Below are 19,568 nucleotides of genomic sequence, written 5' to 3' on the forward strand. Positions count from 1 at the left end.
CCCGCAGCAAGTGAGGATCTCTGGGGCTCTTTGGCCAACATGTATAGCTGAATCCATGAGCTCCAGGTTTAGTTAGGTAACCTGCCTCAGAAAACTAGGGTAGAGAACAATTGAAAAAGACACCCTGTGTTTACCTGAGGTATGCACACAGACATAGAATGTAGGTCCATCACTAGTGTCAAAGCTGACCATAAAAGATAAAGAAACTGAACTAATGCAGTGTTTTCTTGAGAGCAAAATTGGTTCTGAAGTATGAAAGTTCACAGAAAAGCTAATGTAGGTTCCTCCTCTAGAATACTCTTGTTTTATGTTCTGTATCAAAATATCATTCAATGGGGAATTTGTAATAAAGTTATCATCTTTTGGAGGCTGGACGTCCTAGATCAAGGAAACCACATCCTGTGAGGGCTTTCTTACCTGATCACGTGGCGGAATTTATCATAAGAACTCAGCTGGTTATGGCAAAGTCACTACCTGGAGGGATCAAGGAATTCCTCCAGAGGAAGCCAAATTCCAAGGAGCTTTTGGTGTTACTTGGCTTATTATATATCAGCTGTCACATGGTAGCACAAAGCATGCAGTCAAACTCTTAGCCTTGAACCCTTACAGTGGGCTAAACCCGCATGTAAATGTGGATTCTCATGACCTAAACCTTTCCCATCAGATGCACCTCAAATCCTTCTGCATGTTAGGACTGTGTTCCCTATACACATGATTTGGGGCATGCTGTCAGACTTAGCAAATAACCTTGACAATAAGCTGGGTGGTTGAAGTAGAGATGACCCACACTTCTTAAAAAGTGGTCTTTGTCCCTGAAAGCATTCAAATGAAACTGTTGGGCCAGTTGTCTGGCTGATCTGGAAAAGACTCTTGGATTTGGTGTCATATAAATCATCAAGTCTGCATTCTTAAGGTTGTTGCTTTGCTTGCTTGTTTGAGAACTTTAAAAAAGCAACTCAGATGCTGTCACGGCATTTTAAATGTCCCTTAAGTTCAGGAAAGCTAGTAATGCTTATTTTAGAATATGTCCTCATTAATTTATTCACATTACTTGAGAGTTTATTTATTGAGAGCCTGTGAGTAATAAGTGAAAGCATATTTGCAAGGTTTTCTTTTCTCAGCTAAATGTGCATAAAGACCTCCTTCACTGCAGTAGAATTTGAAGCTTACCCTTGAGCGGGGCACTGCTTGATGGCAGGTGCCTTGTACCGTGACTCCAGTCTTTGGTCAAGCAGGCATGTGCTTCCAGGAACCCTCTCTCTGGTTCTCTTGGTTTTAGTTTTCTTTGTTGAAGAATCTGGTGGGAAATAGAAAGCTCAGGGTCTCCTCTCATCTAGAAATGTGGATTCTGACGTGGCCCTTGGGGAAGGTGTGTTAATCCTCTCAGGCACTCATGAGGCAGAGTCAGCATTTCCAGTTAGGTGCCATGTCTTAATGCTCCTCAACTTTCTCTCTTTTTTTTTTATGGGTGTGACAGGCTTTTACCGTGTCGTCGAGGTGAGCCTGTAACCCTTGGTCCTTCTGCCTTGGCCTCCTGAGCACTGGGATCACAGGTGTGCACCACCACACTCCTGGATTAGTGACTTTTCTTGCTGCTACAACTAAATACCTGAGGAGGAAGGGTTTGCTCTGGCTTTCTGCCCCAGGGAAAGTGATCACATGGAAGGTGGAGCTACAGTACCCCAGGCTGCCATCAGATTGTGCCCACAGGTGCAGATTCAGTCCAGGACTCCCTCCTATGGAGTTAGTGCCATCTACAGTTGAGGTGATTCTTCCCACCAGAGTGAAGCTAAGCTAGATAATATCTCAGAGGTTTGTCTCCTAGATTCTATCAAGTTGACAAACATTGTTAGCCATTACACCCAGCTTCTTTCTCTCTCTTTCTTTTTTTTTAGTTAAAAAATTTTCATACAGGCTGGAGAGATGGCTCAGAGGTTAAGAGCACTGACTGTTCTTCCAGAGGTCCTGAGTTCAATTCCCAGCACCCACATGGTGGCTCACAACCATCTGTAGTGAGATCTGATACCCTCCTCTAAATAAATAAATAATCTTAAAGAAAAAAAAGAAAGAAGAAAGAAAAACAACAAAACAGGTTTCTTTTCATACAATATATTTCATTTATATTTTCTTACAACCCCAGCTTCAGCTCTGTGCTGTGTGATATTTACACATCTCAGCCTTCTTGTTTCAATCCCCGACACTAAAAGGAAAAACAAGAGACGAAATGGTCATAAATTCATAAATTGCTCTTTACTACTTATTCTGTGGGTCTTTTGGTGAAGGCCTTGTTTATTCCCTTACCATAGCCTGTTAACAAACCTGGGGCACTCATGCTAACCACAGGCACCAGTGTGCTCTACCAAAATGATTGCGCTGGAGGCTTCCTTCAAATAAACCCCTAAAAATGCTGCTTACTGCAGTTAGGACTCAAGGTTTTAGAATCATTGGCCTTGAGAAAGTGGAGAGCCGCAGAGAAAATATTACTTGTGACTCCTGCTCTCTCAGCAGTAATGGTCAGGAGCCTAAAAGAGGCCATTGCCAGGTGTGGCCCTCTGTCCCCTGCCGCAAGGCAGAGCTAGTGCATTTGCGTGAGGGAGAGAGGAGGCAGCTTAGAACTTCAGTGTTGAAGGCTGTCGCAGGCAAAGGAACGCTAGCACAGGCTGTGAACTCAGTCAGCTGCTGTCTAAGAGGACCAAGGAGTGTGGTGGGAGGGCCAGCTAATTCTCACGGCCCCACTCCATTGCACTGGTCCCCGTCTGAAAAGTAGTTTGTTTTACATTACATTGAACTGTGGCAGACCACTCTGTGGGCTACACTGTCACTAGAATTAAACAGCAAACCCCAGCTCATCTTGGTTAAGCCAAGGAAAGTCCTTACCCACTCTTGGAAGTCCACTATTAAAGCAAAGGCCGTTAACGTTCCTAATTCATGTCTTGCTCAACTCAGAACCTGGGAGGATGAGTGGTTCCGAGCAGTGTGCCAACTTACTCTGCTTTTATAACGTGTGAGTCATCATTACAGAAAGCATACTTGTTCTTGCCTTACTTCCCCAGGTCCTCACAGAAGATTAACGATGTAATCACTACACATTGTCAGGAGAGCTAGTTTCACTGAAACCTCCTGAAATGGCTAGAGTGACCCAGGCTTTCCTGTCTGGCACAGAATCCACAGACGTTAACAGCCTTGGTTAACGCCTCAGTTGGGGCTGTGAGGAGTGAGAGAACCTAGCAGCCGTGAACTAGATGGTGCAGGGTCTGCGTCTTATAGACGGGAAGATTCAGTGACTACAGAAATCTCAGACTCCCATTATTGGACAAATCCACGATGTAATGTTAGAGAATGTAAATTGTTGTCTTGAAGCAGAGTCTGGATGCAGCGGTCTGTCTTGCCCTGGGGAAGCTGGGGTTGGGAGTGCTGTTACACCACCATCTGCTGGTCAGAATAACTGCAGCTTAAAAAAAGAAAAAGGAAAACAAAAAACAAAAAACAAAAACCTTGAATAATATTATCCCCAAATTCTAGAAAATACTGTAGAAGTATAAGAACTCTGAGAGGCATCTTTTTTCACAAACATTTGCCTTGACAAAATTTAGTAGTAACATGTTAAAGAGTTTGAAAACAATGTATTAGCAAAGATTTCTATTGAAGTTTGATAATGACAGTTTAAAAAATAGTGGATATTGTGAGTGTGTGTGTGTGTGTGTGTGTGTGTGTTTGTATGTGTGTGTGTGTGTGTGTGTGTTTGTATGTGTGTGTGTTTGTATGTGTGTGTGTGTTTGTATGTGTGTGTGTGTGTGTATGTGTGTGAGTGTGTGAGTGTGTGAGTGTGTGTGTGTGTATGTGTGTGTGTATGTGTGTGTGGTGTGTTTGTATGTGTGTGTGTGTGTGTGTGTGTGTGTGTGTGTGTGTGTGTTACTGAGGATTGAACACATGCATGCTAAGCAAGCTCTCCACCACAGTGCTTTCCCCCTAGCTGACCCCCATCCCCAGTTCTCACTAGGCTGTCCAGGCAGGCCTTGTACCCCCATCCTCCCATGTCAGTCCCCTGAGAAGCTCAGTTCCAGGCCCTGGCCCCTAGGCCTGGCTCTCTGGTCCCACTTTAGGTTTAGGGTCTCAACAAGCTTTAAAAGAAAGGCTCCTTTTAGGAGAGTGAAGGAACGGTTTCTACCATGGTTTGTTTTTTTCCCAGTTTTGCAGTTTAGGGAAATTACGTTGTTTTACAGAGATTTAAAAAAAAAAAAAAAAGATTCTTTTAAAAAAGAGATTGTCTACTATTTGAGTGGGATAGAATTTCTGTGGCATTTAGACATTTAGTGGAAACACCAGGTTAATGAAACATCTTGAATAACCTAGTTATTATCCATGACTAAAGACAAGTTTGAAATAAAACTGAATCTCTTCAATGGAAAGGCAAACCATAGCGCCTCTGTTTGTTTAGGCCACTGACTAATCCTTTGAGAAGTTGCTGGGCTTCCCCCAAGTGCTGAAAACCCAGTTCTATTTTTAAGATCACTGAACACCATCCTGTCTTCACACATGTCCTCTTAAGTGTTTAGCAGCATGGGGAATTATCCTTTAGACTAATGATTGTTTAGACCCAAACTCGATTGAGTCTTTTCTTCTTCAGAGTTGTATGGTGGACTAATGACACACTGAGAAACATTTCTGGGGATTGGGGAACACTGTTTCCTAAAGCATGGAGGTATGGAGGGAGAGGGTTGATTTTTCTTATTTTTTTAGGTTTCAGTGATGTGTTAAATCTTTGATGTATGTGACTAAGAGACTTCTCTTTGGAGCTTTGCCTCCACTGACAGGCAACTGAATCACGGCAGCAGATACTATGAAGTCCTGGCATGAAGCTATGTGAATTTTGAGCCAATTACTCCAACAAGAATTACAACCCCAAGTGGACTCCATGAACAATACAGTGTGTCCCCAGCTGAAATGGTTAAAACTTTGGTCTTCATTTTAGAGATTCTTCTTTTCTTTGAGCCTGATTGTTAAACTCAGTAGCTAAAAGCAATTTGTTGCTTAAACGCTGATAGAAATAAATAAAGGACTTCATTCTAGAGAGGCCCCTTGGATAGACTTTTTATTTTCTTGGCTTTGGTTGGTTGCCTCTCCAGCTGCCCAGAGCAGACTAGCATTTAATAGAGTGAGCTCCTCCAGTGAGACTGGCGCTTTCCACCTGTACCCACATAGCAAATTAGTACACAGGGCTCCCATTCCTGCGGGTGAAATCATGTCTGTCTGGCAGGTTGGTACGGAAATTAGATGCCCCCAAAACTTCCTATCACTTAGAATATAGCCAAGCATGTAACAGGCATGCCGTGCCCAGAGTGAGCAGCTGTTCTGACTTTCTAGCCTTTCTCCTCTCTGCCTGTTCCCTCTCTGCCTCTGTCCCAACTCCTGTCTCCCCACGACCATCAGTCAGTAGTTAATACACACATCTCCCCATGACCATCAGGTAGTACTCACATCCCCCTTGACTGTCAAGCAGTAGTACTCATGTCTTCCCACGACCATCAGTCAGTAGTTAATACTCATGCCTCCCCACGACCATCAGTCAGTAGTTAATACACATATCTCCCCATGACCATCCGGTAGTACTTACATCCCCCCTTGACTGTCAAGCAGTAGTACTCATGTCTTCCCACAACCGTCAGTCAGTAGTTAGTACTCATGTCTCCCATGACCATCAGTAGTTAGTACTCATCTCTCCCCATGACCATCAGTAGTTAGTACTCATGTCTCCCATGACCATCAGTAGTTAGTACTCATGTCTCCCATGACCATCAATAGTTAGTGCTCATGTCTCCCATGACCATCAGTAGTTAGTACTCATGTCTCCCATGACCGTCAGTAGTTAGTACTCATGTCTCCCATGACTGTCAGTAGTTAGTACTCATGTCTCCCATGACTATCAATAGTTAGTACTCATGTCTCCCATGACCGTCAATAGTTAGTACTCATGTCTCCCATGACCGTCAGTAGTTAGTACTCATGTCTCCCATGACTGTCAGTAGTTAGTACTCATGTCTCCCATGACTGTCAGTAGTTAGTACTCATGTCTCCCATGATTATCAATAGTTAGTACTCATGTCTCCCATGACCGTCAATAGTTAGTACTCATGTCTCCCATGACCGTCAGTAGTTAGTACTCATGTCTCCCATGACTGTCAGTAGTTAGTACTCATATCTCCCCATGACCATTAGTCAGTAGTTAGTACTCATGTCTCCCATGACTGTCAGTAGTTAGTACTCATGTCTCCCATGACTGTCAATAGTTAGTACTCATGTCTCCCCATGACCATTAGTCAGTAGTTAGTACTCATGTCTCCCATGACCGTCAGTAGTTAGTACTCATCTCTCCCATGACCATCAGTAGTTAGTACTCATCTCTCTCATGACCATGAGGCAGTAGTGATACTTGACTACCTGTTGTTACCTGATCAGATTTTATTTTCTTTCCACGGTAGTTTTATTTAAAATGGAGGGAAAATGTACCTGTTCCGCTAATATAGTGAAACGAAATGACTTGGAAGGGCTGATGACTGTCATCAAAGTGTACCTTGTAGCACAGATCTTGGCTTTGGTGTTATAGAGGCCCAAACTGTTCGACTGTAACCATGGGTCTTATGGATGATGATGGTGCAGCCGTTAATTTAGAAGGAGCATGGTGGGTCTTGTATTTGGATTCTATGCCATGGATAGATACCAGTAAAAATCATTTACAAATTCTTGCTTATGACCTGTCTCTAAAATAAGTCTTAAATAGTTCCTTATGTCATCAGTAGAAGACACTGGACAGAAGGTGTGACAACCAGCTGTTCACCCTAGTGACCTTTTGGTTCAAAACAGTGGCTATATGAGCTTTCCTGCTGATGGTATTTTTTTTAAAACCTTTCTCAGCTTACTTTATTGACTTGATCTTTTGATGTGGCTGTAAGATGTATTTCTTAACTTTGGTGTATATCTAGTAATCTTTTGTTCTCGGTATTAGGTACTGTATGTTAAGGTGGTAGTACTTACATGGAAATTTATTAGTGGTTAAGAAAAAGTAATTTTAACAGTGGGATTTCTTTGTTTTACTTGCTCAACCAGTGGGATTTTCCCTATGGTAGGCTCTGTGGTTTTGTAGCTCTTAAAACATGCCAGAGTTCTCCAAGGAAGAAGCAATGTTTTACATGTTTTATGATACTCGTGTATACTGAGAGGCCTTTTTTTGAAACAGAGAAACATATGTTTAGTGAGTTCCTTTTTCTTTAAGCACACACAGCTCTTCAGACTGGAGTCTATTGAAACGGGACTCCCATTTGAAAACCAAGGAGCAGGAGCCAAGACTACAACACCAAAGTGATCTAGTGATTAGCCAGAGGCTAATAGAAATTCTGGAAAGAATGACAGATTGTATATGAAAAAGAAATATAATCTTCCAGTCATTGTAGCTTTTTTACAATTAAAGATCAAAAAAAAATAGAAAATTGCTGGAAGAGATGAATGTCTGAAACCTTAGAAATGCGTACAGTGTCGGATTATCCCAGCAAAAGGGCTGATGAGCAGATAATGAAAGTTCTGAGTCGGAAGTCTGTGCTCTTTGTTTTGAATGTACTCTCGTCTGTTTACCCCTCCTCCTCCTCTCAAGATACAGTTAAGTAGTTTCTAAGCCGGTTTCAGAAAACTCGAATCTGTGTCTTCTGCATCTCATCAGGTATGTATAGTTCTGGGGAAACAAAATGATGTGACAGCTCCAGATGTTCGAATGAAAGAGGTTAGCGCTGGCCCGTCCCTCCTGCACCTAGCTGCTGGTGTTTTCCCTCTGAGAGAGCAGAGCGAGGCAGAAGACGTTTCCACATCCAGTTGCTTGTAGTAGCTGCAGCTAAGGGCTTGTAAGCATGTCTTGGTGGCTCTTGGTGAGCAGCCGTGTTTCTTCTGGAGAAAAAGAAATAGTCTGAAATTACAAAATACAGGTACATGTTTTCATTGCAGAAAAGTGATTGTTACCTGTTCTAAATTTAACTTTATCATGGATACCTGTTTTTTACACACACGCACACACGCGCGTGCACACACACACACACACACACACACACAAATTGACTGTGTTTGTGCATGTGGTCATCGCTCCTTCTGCAAACTAACATGTCTCATTTTTCTCCAAAGTTAAATCATCACAGCGTTTTAACTGCAGAGCTCAGCGGCTTTCCAACAGCTTGACTGAGAAATGCACACTGTTCTTAAACTGTGTGCCTTTTCATCCAACTTCCTCCAGATTTTCATTGTTCAGACCTGGCAGTCAGTGGTGTTCTTAGTTTTTATAAGTCCAAGGAGAAAGTGGAATGTTTCCTGAAAGATAAATAAGTAATAAAAAGCAATGTGCACATAGAATACATGCTTCATTCTTCAAGGGTGTTGTTTTTCATTGGCTCTTAGAGAGAGAGAGAGAGAGGGGGGGGGGGAGAAGACGGGGCAGGGGGGGGGGACGGGAGGGGGGATGTGTGTGTGTTCTGTCCATCTCTGGGGAAAATACTGACTCTGACTCAGATCAGCTGGGGTTCCTAGAGCTGAGATTTTAAGCTTCCCCTTCTGTATTTGCCTAAATGAGTTCTATATTCCACAACCATATTTTCGGTGGAAGGCTTGCGAATTATTTGTTCGTGTGAGCACAGGTACCTGTGGGGGACAGGGCGGGGATCAGATCCCCTGGAGCTGGATTTAGGGGCAGTTGTGAGCTGCCCAGCAGTGAGCCACGCACTGCGCCTCTCTCCAGCCCCAGAATGTGTTTGAATAGCTACGTGAGGAATGGTGTCATTGTTAAGTGACATAAAAGCTAGTTGTTTCTCACATGCTCTCAGATGGAATCTGGATGGCAGTGCTGCTGGCGGCTTTGGGTTCTGTTCTGTTATTGTTGTTTTGTTTTTGTTTTTGTTTTTGTTTTTTCCAAAACATGGTTTCTCTGTGTAGTTCTTGTCCTGGAACTTGATTTGTAGCCCAGGCTGGCCTTGGACTCACAGAGATCTGCCTGGCTCTGCCTCCCGAGTGCTGGGATTAAAGGCCTGTGCCACTGTCGCCGGCTGGCTTTGGTTTCTGATTTACACAGACGGAACAAGGATTAGAAGCTGTGTCCTGAACAGGCCGCATGATGCAGTGAATCGGAGGATAGCCTTAATTTAAGTTGTTGTTTATTCTGTTTATGTCTTATAATATGTAGCAGAGAGGGAAAGAGAAAGAGAGAATTGGGCTTCTGCAAAAGACATTTCTTCCTAGTTAAATAAAAAGAGCAAGTGATCAGTTATTAATTATATTTACTAAAAGTGGGGTTTTTGTTTGTTTGGTTGGTTGGTTTTTGGTTTTTCGAGACACGGTTTCTTATGTAGCCCTGGCTGTCCTGGAACTCACTATGTAGACCAGGCTGGCCTTGAACTCAAAGATCTGCCTGCCTCTGCCTCCTGAGTGCTGGGATTAAAGGTGTGCACCATCACTGCCTGGCCCTTAAAGTTTTTATGTTTATTACTAAATTAACATCTTGTGCATTGAACAGAAGAGACAATGTGAGAGAGTTTTTACAAAACTTGAAACAATTTTATAAATAGCCTATCACAAAATCCCTTTTTTCTTTCATACCTGGATTTGCAATATAAACAAAGGTTATGTGATAAACTCACCAGTTCTTCTCTACAGAGTCACTTACCTCCACTTCTGCCATGTATGTGTTTGGGTTAATTCATTGCGGGTTATCTTCTATACGGTGCTCTCAATCCAGTGGACGTCTGTGTTTCTGAACAGATGACTCTTTGAATGGTTAAAACTCTAACAGGAATTCTTCTTATTTTTTTTGCAGCTATGTCTTCTTATCTTTTAATTATTAAAACAGAGCTTCCTGCTGCTATTTCAGAATTTTTGCCTGGAGACCACAGTGGGTAAGAAGAAATGTTCCAATATATCCGTCCATCCATCTACCCATTCATTCATTCATTTATTCATTATGTTTTTATTAAACCTTAGTGGCAAGGGAAACAAATGTAGTCACGTACAGGTTTTGTGGGGAGGAGCAGCAGTGGAGAAAACATTGTGTCCACTTCCACGTCCACTGGCAATCCACTCTGCGAGAGCTCTGGGCTGCCAACCACCAGAGCACCGGGCCCTTGTTTCCTTGAAAGTAAAGGCAAATCAAGTCCCGATGAGCTCTCAGAGAAAAGTGAAGAAGCATCTAAGGATGGGAAAGTGGAGGATGGTAGGGGAGCTTCAGGATATCTAAGTTGAAGGGACAGGGGGTCATCTTTGCTGTCACTCCTTAGCAAGTTGTTGTGACAAGGGGGCTGGAGAGATGGCTCAGAGGTTAAGAGCACTGGCTGTTCTTCCAGAGGTCCTGAGTTCAATTCCCAGCTACCACATGGTGGCTCACAACCATCTGTAATGAGATCTGGCGCCCTCTTCTGGCATGCAGGCAGTACAATGTATACATAGTAAATAAATCTTTAAAAAAAACAAACAAAAGTTGTTGTGACAAACGGTGGTTGCAGCCACTGTGTGAGACTTGTTAGACAGCTTGAAGAATTATGGATGAGAACCTGTTTCCCTCAGCCTTTGCTAATATTATGAATAATGCTGGGCCACAGCATACTGCCTTTCTCATTTAAAAACACGGGCTCCTACAGAATATATTGACTTAGCTCTTATTATGGAGAAGGAACCCAGGTTAATTATGCTTTTCTTTTTGATATGTAGAGCAAGGAGCAAGACTCCCTTTTCTTTTTTATTCTCAGAAAAATAAACTTGAAAATAAGAATACACTTGGGTTAAGCTTCTTAATTATCCAGTTACTCTACCCAGTTTTCAAACCACAACACAGGACTGCCCTGTCTGGGACTGGAGTATTTGGTTGGTTTCCCCCCAGTAACCAGACATATCTGGAATGCAGAGGAAAACTTAAGAATTTAGTTTTAGCTTAGAGAAGTCGGCTTCTTCCAGAGCAGTAGACAGGTGTAGCTGCCTGTATGTAAGGACCGTGCATTTCCTTTCCATCTAGATAGGAACTGTGAAGGAACATTAAAGCAAGGATGATAAAGTCCCTTGCCATCTTCGTCTCCAGAAGACGGCCCTTCACACGGCACATCATAGCTCATTAGGGCCCTAGCATGCTCACCACTGCCTCGACCTACTGTCAGCTTTATCTGGTGCATTTTGAGAATGTCTGAGAGCAAACACCGCTAAGAAGTAGCTGTGTGAAATAGACTTTTTCGTCTTTGCTGTAAACTAGCAAGAACCACGTTTGCTGCTTGAACTCTAAGTGAGAAATTCGCACATGGAGCTAAGAACTCAAGGCAGTGTGATGAAGAACAGAAAGAAAACATATGTCCTATTCATTTCATGCTAGTTAGCCTCAAGTATCTAACTCTTGACCTTCTAACTTGTCATGGGCTGTAGGTTTCTTTACCTGGTGCTGTGAGGTACCAATGAAGGCTGGAAATGTGGCTCCCAGACACAGTGCTCACCTAGCATGCCCAAAGCCCTGGGTTCGATTCCCAGTACCAGAAAAAAGCAGACAAGCATTCTGAAAGGGCTGGAGAGATGGTTCAGTGGTTAAGAGCACTGACTGCTCTTCCAGAGGACCTCGGTTTAATTCCCAGCAACCACATGGCAGCTCGCAGCTGTCTGTAACTCCAGTTCCAGAGGAAATACTACCCTCCCATAGACAGACATGCACACAGGCAAGGCAACAATGCATATAAAATAATAAATTGATAAATCATTTTAAAAAAAAAAAGAAAGGAGGGTTCTGGGTGGAGGTAGCTCGCCCCTTTTAATCACTCAGGAGGAAGAGGCAGGCAGATCTGTGTGGGCTGGAAGCCAGCCTGGTCTACAGAGCTGTTACACAGAGAAACCCTGTCTGGAAAACACAGAACAAAACAGATGGCACCTCACCTCTGTTGAGTTGCTTCCTTGACAGAGTTATGATGGCCAAATCTGATGGCACACATGTATATGCTTATGAGTAGATAGTACAGTGTAAATGTGGGGAAATTCCAAGAGCAGTGGTTATATTAAAGGTAAACTTCCCTTTTTTATGCAGATTGCCAGGAAGCTCAGAGTCCATCACAAATGGACTCTGATAATGCTAATGGTTGTCGTATGTCACCTGAGAGTTTGTCTTTGTTTTGTCTGTTTATCTTTTGTTTGGTCCTGAATTTGGTGACTTCTAGTAACATGCTTTCCGTCGCTTTAGAGTTACCATGTAGCAGGATGCTAGTACAACTCAGGTGTTTTGTCTGCTAAAGCATTGCTCACTTAAATCAAGTTCATGTCTCTTGTTTTAAACAACTGAAATGAACTCCTCTTTCAGCTGTGTTAGTGAAACTTCTATATAAATGTTCTGTTTCTATCACAAATGCATGCTTCAATGCAGTCACCAATTGTCCACCCAGTGTGTGGTAGAGTCGCACATTTTTGATAACTCATTGTTTTACATGTAGTATATTCATTTTTGAAGAGACTATATTAATTGGCTACAGAGCATTAGTCCTTAAAGCCTAACCTTGTAAAGTCAGAAACAAATGTTATGATGATGAATGTTGCTTTGGGGCAGTTTGTTTCTCAGTGGTGTTGGGTGGCAGTATTTCTTCACTGAGGTCACGTGGTGTTGATGTTTTCTTTTAGGGTTGAGTTTACCATAAGTTTCAGTTAAGATCTTTAAAGTGTCTTTGTTTTCTGAGAAAATAAGATATCTTTATGAAGGTGCTGTCAAATCACTTTGTGTTCATTATATTCTAATTTCCAAAGCTACTATTAGAAAATGCAGATCAGTGATACTTATACCAAACTCCTAGGATTCGTCTGTATTTTTCCTAGACTAACTTACATACTTTTTAAATCTATAGCTGTTAAAAGTTGGGAGCTCTCTGTTAACATTTAATGGTCTTGTCAGGGGACTGTGATTGACACAATTAAGTTGTCTTGCATTTGAGTTACATAATTGATATAGGATGTGAGCAAGATCCTAATTGAGAACATACGATACTCTTGTTCCATTCTATTCGAGAATGAAATTAAAGCAACTTATAAATAAATCTGGTTTTCATTTAAAAATGGAAAAAACATCTGCGTGCCAAGCATTTGCAATACAGCTAAGGATTTATACTCTGTGTTTCTTAGTTGGAGCATTTTTATCATATAGGATTAAATCCACAGATCAAACAAGTTTTCTAGGAAGTATAAAACTTTTTACTCTAATTCTTTTGGCTTAAAGAGAATGTATATTTAGGTCACAGTAGGAAAACAGGAGTTTGGTTAGATAATTCTTTTTCCCCTCTTAGAAAAAAAAATTGAAGTGCAGTAAATTTTCCCAAAATCTTGGTTTATAAAATGATCGTATTTACTGCATACTTTTTAAGACTGCTTATTGCTAGCTTGTATTCTCTGGGCTTAGGTTTAATCGCATCTGCTCTTTAGACTATCTCCATTGCCAAACACGATGCAATTGTCTGGGACATGCCTGTGCAATTCACTCACTCCATTGTGAGTAGCTATTGATAATGAATGATAAAGAAACCGCTGTCTTAACAATTGACTTTATTAACAGCAGTCAATAAATATAAGAAACGATTCGTAACCAGTCTCCAAACCTAGAGAATCTCTGTTTTAAAACACAGTCCTTTACATATTAAGATTTTAAGTTCAGTCCTAAGGAGAAAACGAAGTGTGACCTTGAAATAGATGAAGGACATCTGAAAAATGCTGTAAGCTCTGAGTAGTAGCTGGCTCGTAGTGTTTGCATTGCATGGTCCTTTACGGCTTCTGCAGACACATGAAATGAAGATGCTGAACAGGGTAATCTTTGAGCCCCCTCCAGCCCAAGCATTCCCTAGCTCTGTGAGTCTGACGCCTGCGCACCCTAGAGTCAGGGCTGTGTCGGTCACGCCACTCAAGATGTGCACCAATTCCATCTTCAGGTCACACAGAGCAGCCCTACCTCAGGATTTTAGTGTTTCTTTAGTCCTATACAAGGGGCAAGTTTTGGTCCTGTGGCTTAACACACACCCTTTTATACAAGTCCACCCTGGTAGTGTTTTGGTTTTCCTCTTTAAAAGTCAGTTTGGGCCAGGCAGTGGTGGCACACGCCTTTATTCCCAGCACTTGGGGGTTATATGTAGGTGGATCTCCAAGTTAGAGGCCAGCCTGGGCTACAGAACAAGTTCCAGGACAGCCAGGGCTACACAGAGAAACCTCATCTCAAAAAAAAAAAAAAAAAAAAAAAAAAGGAAAAGAAAAAGAAAGGAAGGAAGAGAGAGAGAGAGGAGAAGAAAAGGAAAGAAAAGAAAAGGAAGGAAAGGAAAGTCACGTTGGCTTCTGACCATTTTCACTTCATGTTTTCATGATTAGGACATTGATCAGGGTCTGTACCCCTTCACAGATATTCAGTATACAATGCAGCCTTGTTATCCAGCAGGAACAGCAGCGCTAACAGATGAAATCTGCTCGGCCGTTCCCTCGGGGCCTTTTTTCTACTGGCACTGCAACTGTCTGGGTCTGATACAGGGTCCCAGAAGAGAAGACATTGCAGACAGAGCCCCAGGCTTGCTGCCAGTTTCAGAATCCAGTTGCCAGGTGTTTCTTATGAGAGCTATTTTGAAGTGCCTATTTGGTTTTGTTATTCAAGAGTGACTAGCAGATGAGCATGTTGAGTATCAGTTTGTGTTTATTACACGGCTGCTTTTGTGTCACTTCCTGCACACCAGCCCCTGAGGGGCTCGTGCCAGTGTGGATGGAGAGCACAGCAGCCTCGGACCCTGCAGAGCAGAAACACTAGTGCATCGCCGCTTGTAGCTGCTGGCGGCGCATGCGCAAAGGGCAGGAGTTAGAGCAGGCCCAGAGAAAGCGTGATGGGCTTGCCCTCCTAAGGAGGATGTTGTCACTGCCCAGCAGGAATGAATGAAGGTGTATCAGAAAGGATGTCCTCCCAGGCCAGGGTGTGATGATATGCACTGAACAGTAAAGGCCCGGCATGCTAGAAGCCGGTTCTTAAACCCAGGCGAAGACACACTCTCTTAATTGCCAGGGCAGTGGGGCTGACCACCGTCGAGTGAAGGAGGATGGGTTATCACAGAGGGAGATCTTGAAATCATCTGCCAAACACTTAATAAAGGACTCCCTATTGATCTTTGGGATTTCCCAGTCCCGTTCTATCCTGGATTTTATTTTCTCAGTGTGGCACAATTGTGTTTACGTTTTGCTGATTTTCCTGGTTAATTACCACTGCACTTTCATTGCGCTGGTTACTTATCGCCATTCTTTTCCAGAGAGTTCGAATTGGACAGTACAGTGATACATATGGGCCAATTACATCACATCCTGGACTGTTTTACTAATTTAATTTCAATAATCTCAGGATACATACACCTAATTAGCAACTGGGATTGGATTTTTTCTTCCTGTATATTTGCTAGCTGTATTTCTTGTATTAATTGTTTGTCTTTCATATGTGAATGTATTAAGGTTTTGGAGAATTAACTTTAATATTTAAATTTGTCTATGGATATATTAAGAAATTAAATCATATATGTGTACCCATGTATTGCTACCATATAATACCATTTTGTATATTCTAGGTATACCCTTCTGACTTTTTAAATATATATCTTCAGCATGATATTTTTTCCCTCTCTGCACTGAAATTTGCCTTTCATTCTTCCTGTCTGTGTATGAGTGAGTATGCACACGTGTGTGGAGGTCAGAGAACAGCCTTGAGTGTTGTTTCTTAGGTGCTGTTCACTTCTTTCTTTTTCTTTTGAAGTAAGACAGGGTCTTTCATTGTCCTTAAACTTGCTTACAAGGCTGATCTGCCTGGCCAGCAAGCCTACCTCCACACCCCAGCATGCACTGGTGTTGTGCCAAATGCCCAGCTTTTTTTTTTTTTTTTTTAAGCTGGTTCTATGAATCAAATGCAAGCCCTTGTGCCTTCAAAGCAGACATTTTACTGACTGGCTTCCAGCCTCATGTTTCTTTTTTATTAACAAACACACGATCATACTGTTAACTAACCATTGTCATTCAGTATTTTACTATATTTTAAAGAAAAGTTTAGTGTTTTAAGATGATAATTCATAACTCCTTCTGAAACTCTGGAGAAATGTACAAAAGTATGAAGAGAAAAAAACAACTATCACCCAGAAACAATGAGAAGTTCCTGTCCATTTTAATAATCTGTATTTTTTCTCAAAATGATGTCAGACTACACACACATATTTATTATATTCATTTTTTAAAAGTTGTAGTATTAGATATTTATTTGCTTCAAGTTTTTAGTATTTTTTACAATTTTCCTTATTTTAAATGTTCTCAATAAATATTATTTGATAAAAATCTTTGTAACTATTGCTGGTGTTTCTTTGTTTTTAATAGTATTTTGTAAGTGTTATAGGGCATAATTACATGAAGACTCTTAGCATCTTTTGCCAAATTGCCTTTCATGAGGTAATTAATACAGTTTATCTTTCAGCAGTGTTTGGCATACCTCAATACTCCTCACCAACATGGATTATTATCTCCTTTTTAAGTACTTGTTAATTTGGTAATTGAAAAATGGCATCTCATTGGACATTTTTGTGTTTGTCTTGGTTTAGGTGTTATTTTGAGACAAGTTCTCACTATATAGTCCAGACCAGCCTCACACTGTTGATCTTGCCTTTGCCTTCCAAGTCCTGAGATTATAGTCCTATGTCAACATTATTTTAATATATTTCCAACATGCATATTCAAGACTAACAATAAAAGGTTTTCTTGTGGTGGAGGATGGTGGAGCGGGAGTGGGGAGTGGAGAGCTGGCTCAGCAGTTAAGAGCACTGGCTGCTCTTCCAGAGGACCCAGGTTCAATTCCCAGCACCCACATGGCAGCTCACAACTGCTGGTAACTCTGCCTCTAGGGGATCTGATATGCTCACACAGGCAAAACACAAATGGATAAAAATTTTAAATAAATAAACAATAAAAGGTTTTCCTAAGAACATTTAACAAAAAGGGTGGGTTTTTCCTAATGGATGATTGTGTGCCCTTGTGATGCTCGCTCTCTGTCTCTGTCTCTCTGTCTCTGTCTCTTTCTCTGTGTGTCTGTGTGTGTGTGTGTGTGTATGTGTGTGTACATGCTCACGCATATGTTCGAATGGACATGGATGAATCCCATGTCCTGGGTCTGACACAGAGCATGTTTTCCTACTAGGTCTTGGTATCTCGACGGGCAGACACTCCTGCTCATCATCTGTGTCGGCATTGTGTTCCCTCTGTCGCTGCTTCCCAAAATAGGTGAGTCCCTGAAGGCACACGGGGTGTGTTGGGGAGGGGAGGCAAGGGAGGAGTGAGCAGAGAGTGAGAGAGAGGCTTTTCAGCTTTGCAGTACCATGTGTTTAGAAGAGTGGTGACTGCGAATCATTTTCAACTTGGCCTGTTTTCAGCTACTCAGCCCTTGGCCCTGCCCAGCTAACTTATTACTTGGCTTGTGGTGGCGTTTTGTCTGCCCCACTAAAATGAAGTCGTTACAACGGAGCATTAAGGAGCAGCCTGCCCTGCAGTTCACTGCTAGTGGCAAGCCAGTTCCCGTTCTGCTGTGCAGAGCTGCATAATGACCTGTGACAGACGGGCCCTGGGCCCAGATACCACGCTGCAATAGAAAACATGCCCAAGATGCATGGCTGTGTTTGTGAGTCAGGATCACTTGCCTTATAAATTGCTTTTTATTTTATTGGTATTTTACAGGCTTTCTTGGCTACACAAGCAGTTTATCATTTTTCTTTATGGTGTTCTTTGCCCTTGTGGTAAGTTTAAAATATAATTCATGGCTTATTTCATCACAAAAATGCAACTGTGTTAATGACATCTTTTAACTGCTTTGTGCTGGGCACAGTAGCCCATTTTATATTATTAAGAGCACTGTTGTTTATGTTGTTGTTTTGCAAACAATTTCAGTCACAGGATTATTCATTTTGTCCATTTTAAAGAAGCTTAAAACAGCATTTCAAGTTTAGTGTCTTGTGGTTAGCAGAGAGGTATACACAGTTGTTCCGATAAGACTCCTAAGTGGAATAGATCCTTGAACAGTATAGCACTCTGGAGAAGCAGTGGGGCTGTGCTCTGTACAATCAGTTCAACACAACACTTCCTGGAGCTTTATTCCATAGTGAAACTACAGGTTCTGAGACTTGATTGAAAAGGTCTCGGGAGAACTGGAGCAGGAATGTAATCCTGTCCGGTCTGCTTACTCAGCATAAAATGTTCCCAGTGTTGGGAATAAATATTCTTTTCATATGCAGAAAATGTATTTTAATTAACTCTTTTTATTATGTATTATATCGGATGACCGTTTAACTTGTTTTATATTTATAAAATAATTTAACATAAAGATAAAAGAGAATTTTAATTTATGGCCTTTTAATTCTTCTAAGACAGATATGTCCTTGTATATAATTTCTTAAACATTTTTTTCTTTGCAGTTCAGTTTATCCCATAGTAAGGATCTAAATGTCAAACCTTACATAGGATTAAACATTTTTAATTTGCCAAGAATATATATATATATATATATTCCAAGTAACCTTTTTCTAAGTATTTAAGCTTTCCCTTAATTACTGATAAATGAATCAAGGGGAAATGTCACCCATAAGCAGGTTATAGAGCCAGATTCCAGAGCTGTCAAAACAGTCCTCGGACTGGGAAGATAGTTCAGCGATAGTGTTTGCCTTGCAAGTGTGAGGGCGTGCTTTCTGTCCCCAGAACCCATGTGAACAGTTGGGCATGTGGGTACATGCTTGTTATCCCAGTGCTGGGGGAGACGGAGATGCGTGGATTTCTGGGCCTCATTGGCCAGCCAACTCAGCCTTCTCTGACTCAGCACACTGCAAGCCAATGAGAGATTGTCTCAAAAGTCAAGATGGATGGCTCCTGAAGAACGGCATCTACCGTTGACCTCTGGCTCCCACGTATGCATACACACATGTGCACACACAGCCACACAAAGGGCAACCACCAACCACTACACACATGTGCACACAAAGCTGTATACAAATATAACCACATGCACACCACACATGCATGCACACACTGCCACACAAACATGCAACCACTTGCCCACTATGTATGCACATCAGTCCTGTCTGCATTACATTTACCTTTGGCTAAACCATCTGAGACACAGGAAGAAGGAACAACTAAAATGGGTGCAAGTGGCTCTGATCCCACTGTTCATAAACATGTATGTTATAAGGAATGTTTGTGAGGCTGGACATATTTGATGGTGCTTGATCACTTGTTGAATTTACCTACATTAAAACTGTCCCTTCACCCACCCCAATGCCATTCAAATAATGAACTGCGCATGTATTTCTTAGGTTCCATACTTTAGAGAGAAACAGTATTTTCATCGTAAGGTGATTGCTGAAAAGCATCTACGTGGTTAGAAGGTAGCCCACAATACAGAGGAATGTATGGTGCTTAAATGAGTGTAGCTAGCACACTGAATTTTCTCCTCGTAGTTAATCAACAAGGCAAGCATTTCATAGGTAGAAGTAATTCAGTTTTCACAG

General features: G+C 41.8%; 1 protein-coding gene across 3 annotated transcripts in view; it reads left to right on the top strand.

The window, feature by feature from the left end:
* The window catches only part of Slc38a6 (solute carrier family 38 member 6), a 60,812-nt gene that overhangs the window by 27,574 nt on the left and 13,670 nt on the right, over positions 1-19,568 (top strand). For all 3 annotated transcript variants that reach the window (XM_036206226.1, XM_036206227.1, XM_036206228.1), the window contains 3 exons: positions 9,842-9,920; positions 17,213-17,295; positions 17,746-17,804. In XM_036206226.1, coding sequence (XP_036062119.1) covers positions 9,842-9,920; positions 17,213-17,295; positions 17,746-17,804 — 221 coding nt within the window. The remainder of the gene's footprint in view (positions 1-9,841; positions 9,921-17,212; positions 17,296-17,745; positions 17,805-19,568) is intronic.

This window comes from Onychomys torridus, chromosome 14, assembly GCF_903995425.1.
Source record: "Onychomys torridus chromosome 14, mOncTor1.1, whole genome shotgun sequence".
In the NCBI taxonomy this organism is placed as follows: Eukaryota; Metazoa; Chordata; class Mammalia; order Rodentia; family Cricetidae; genus Onychomys; species Onychomys torridus.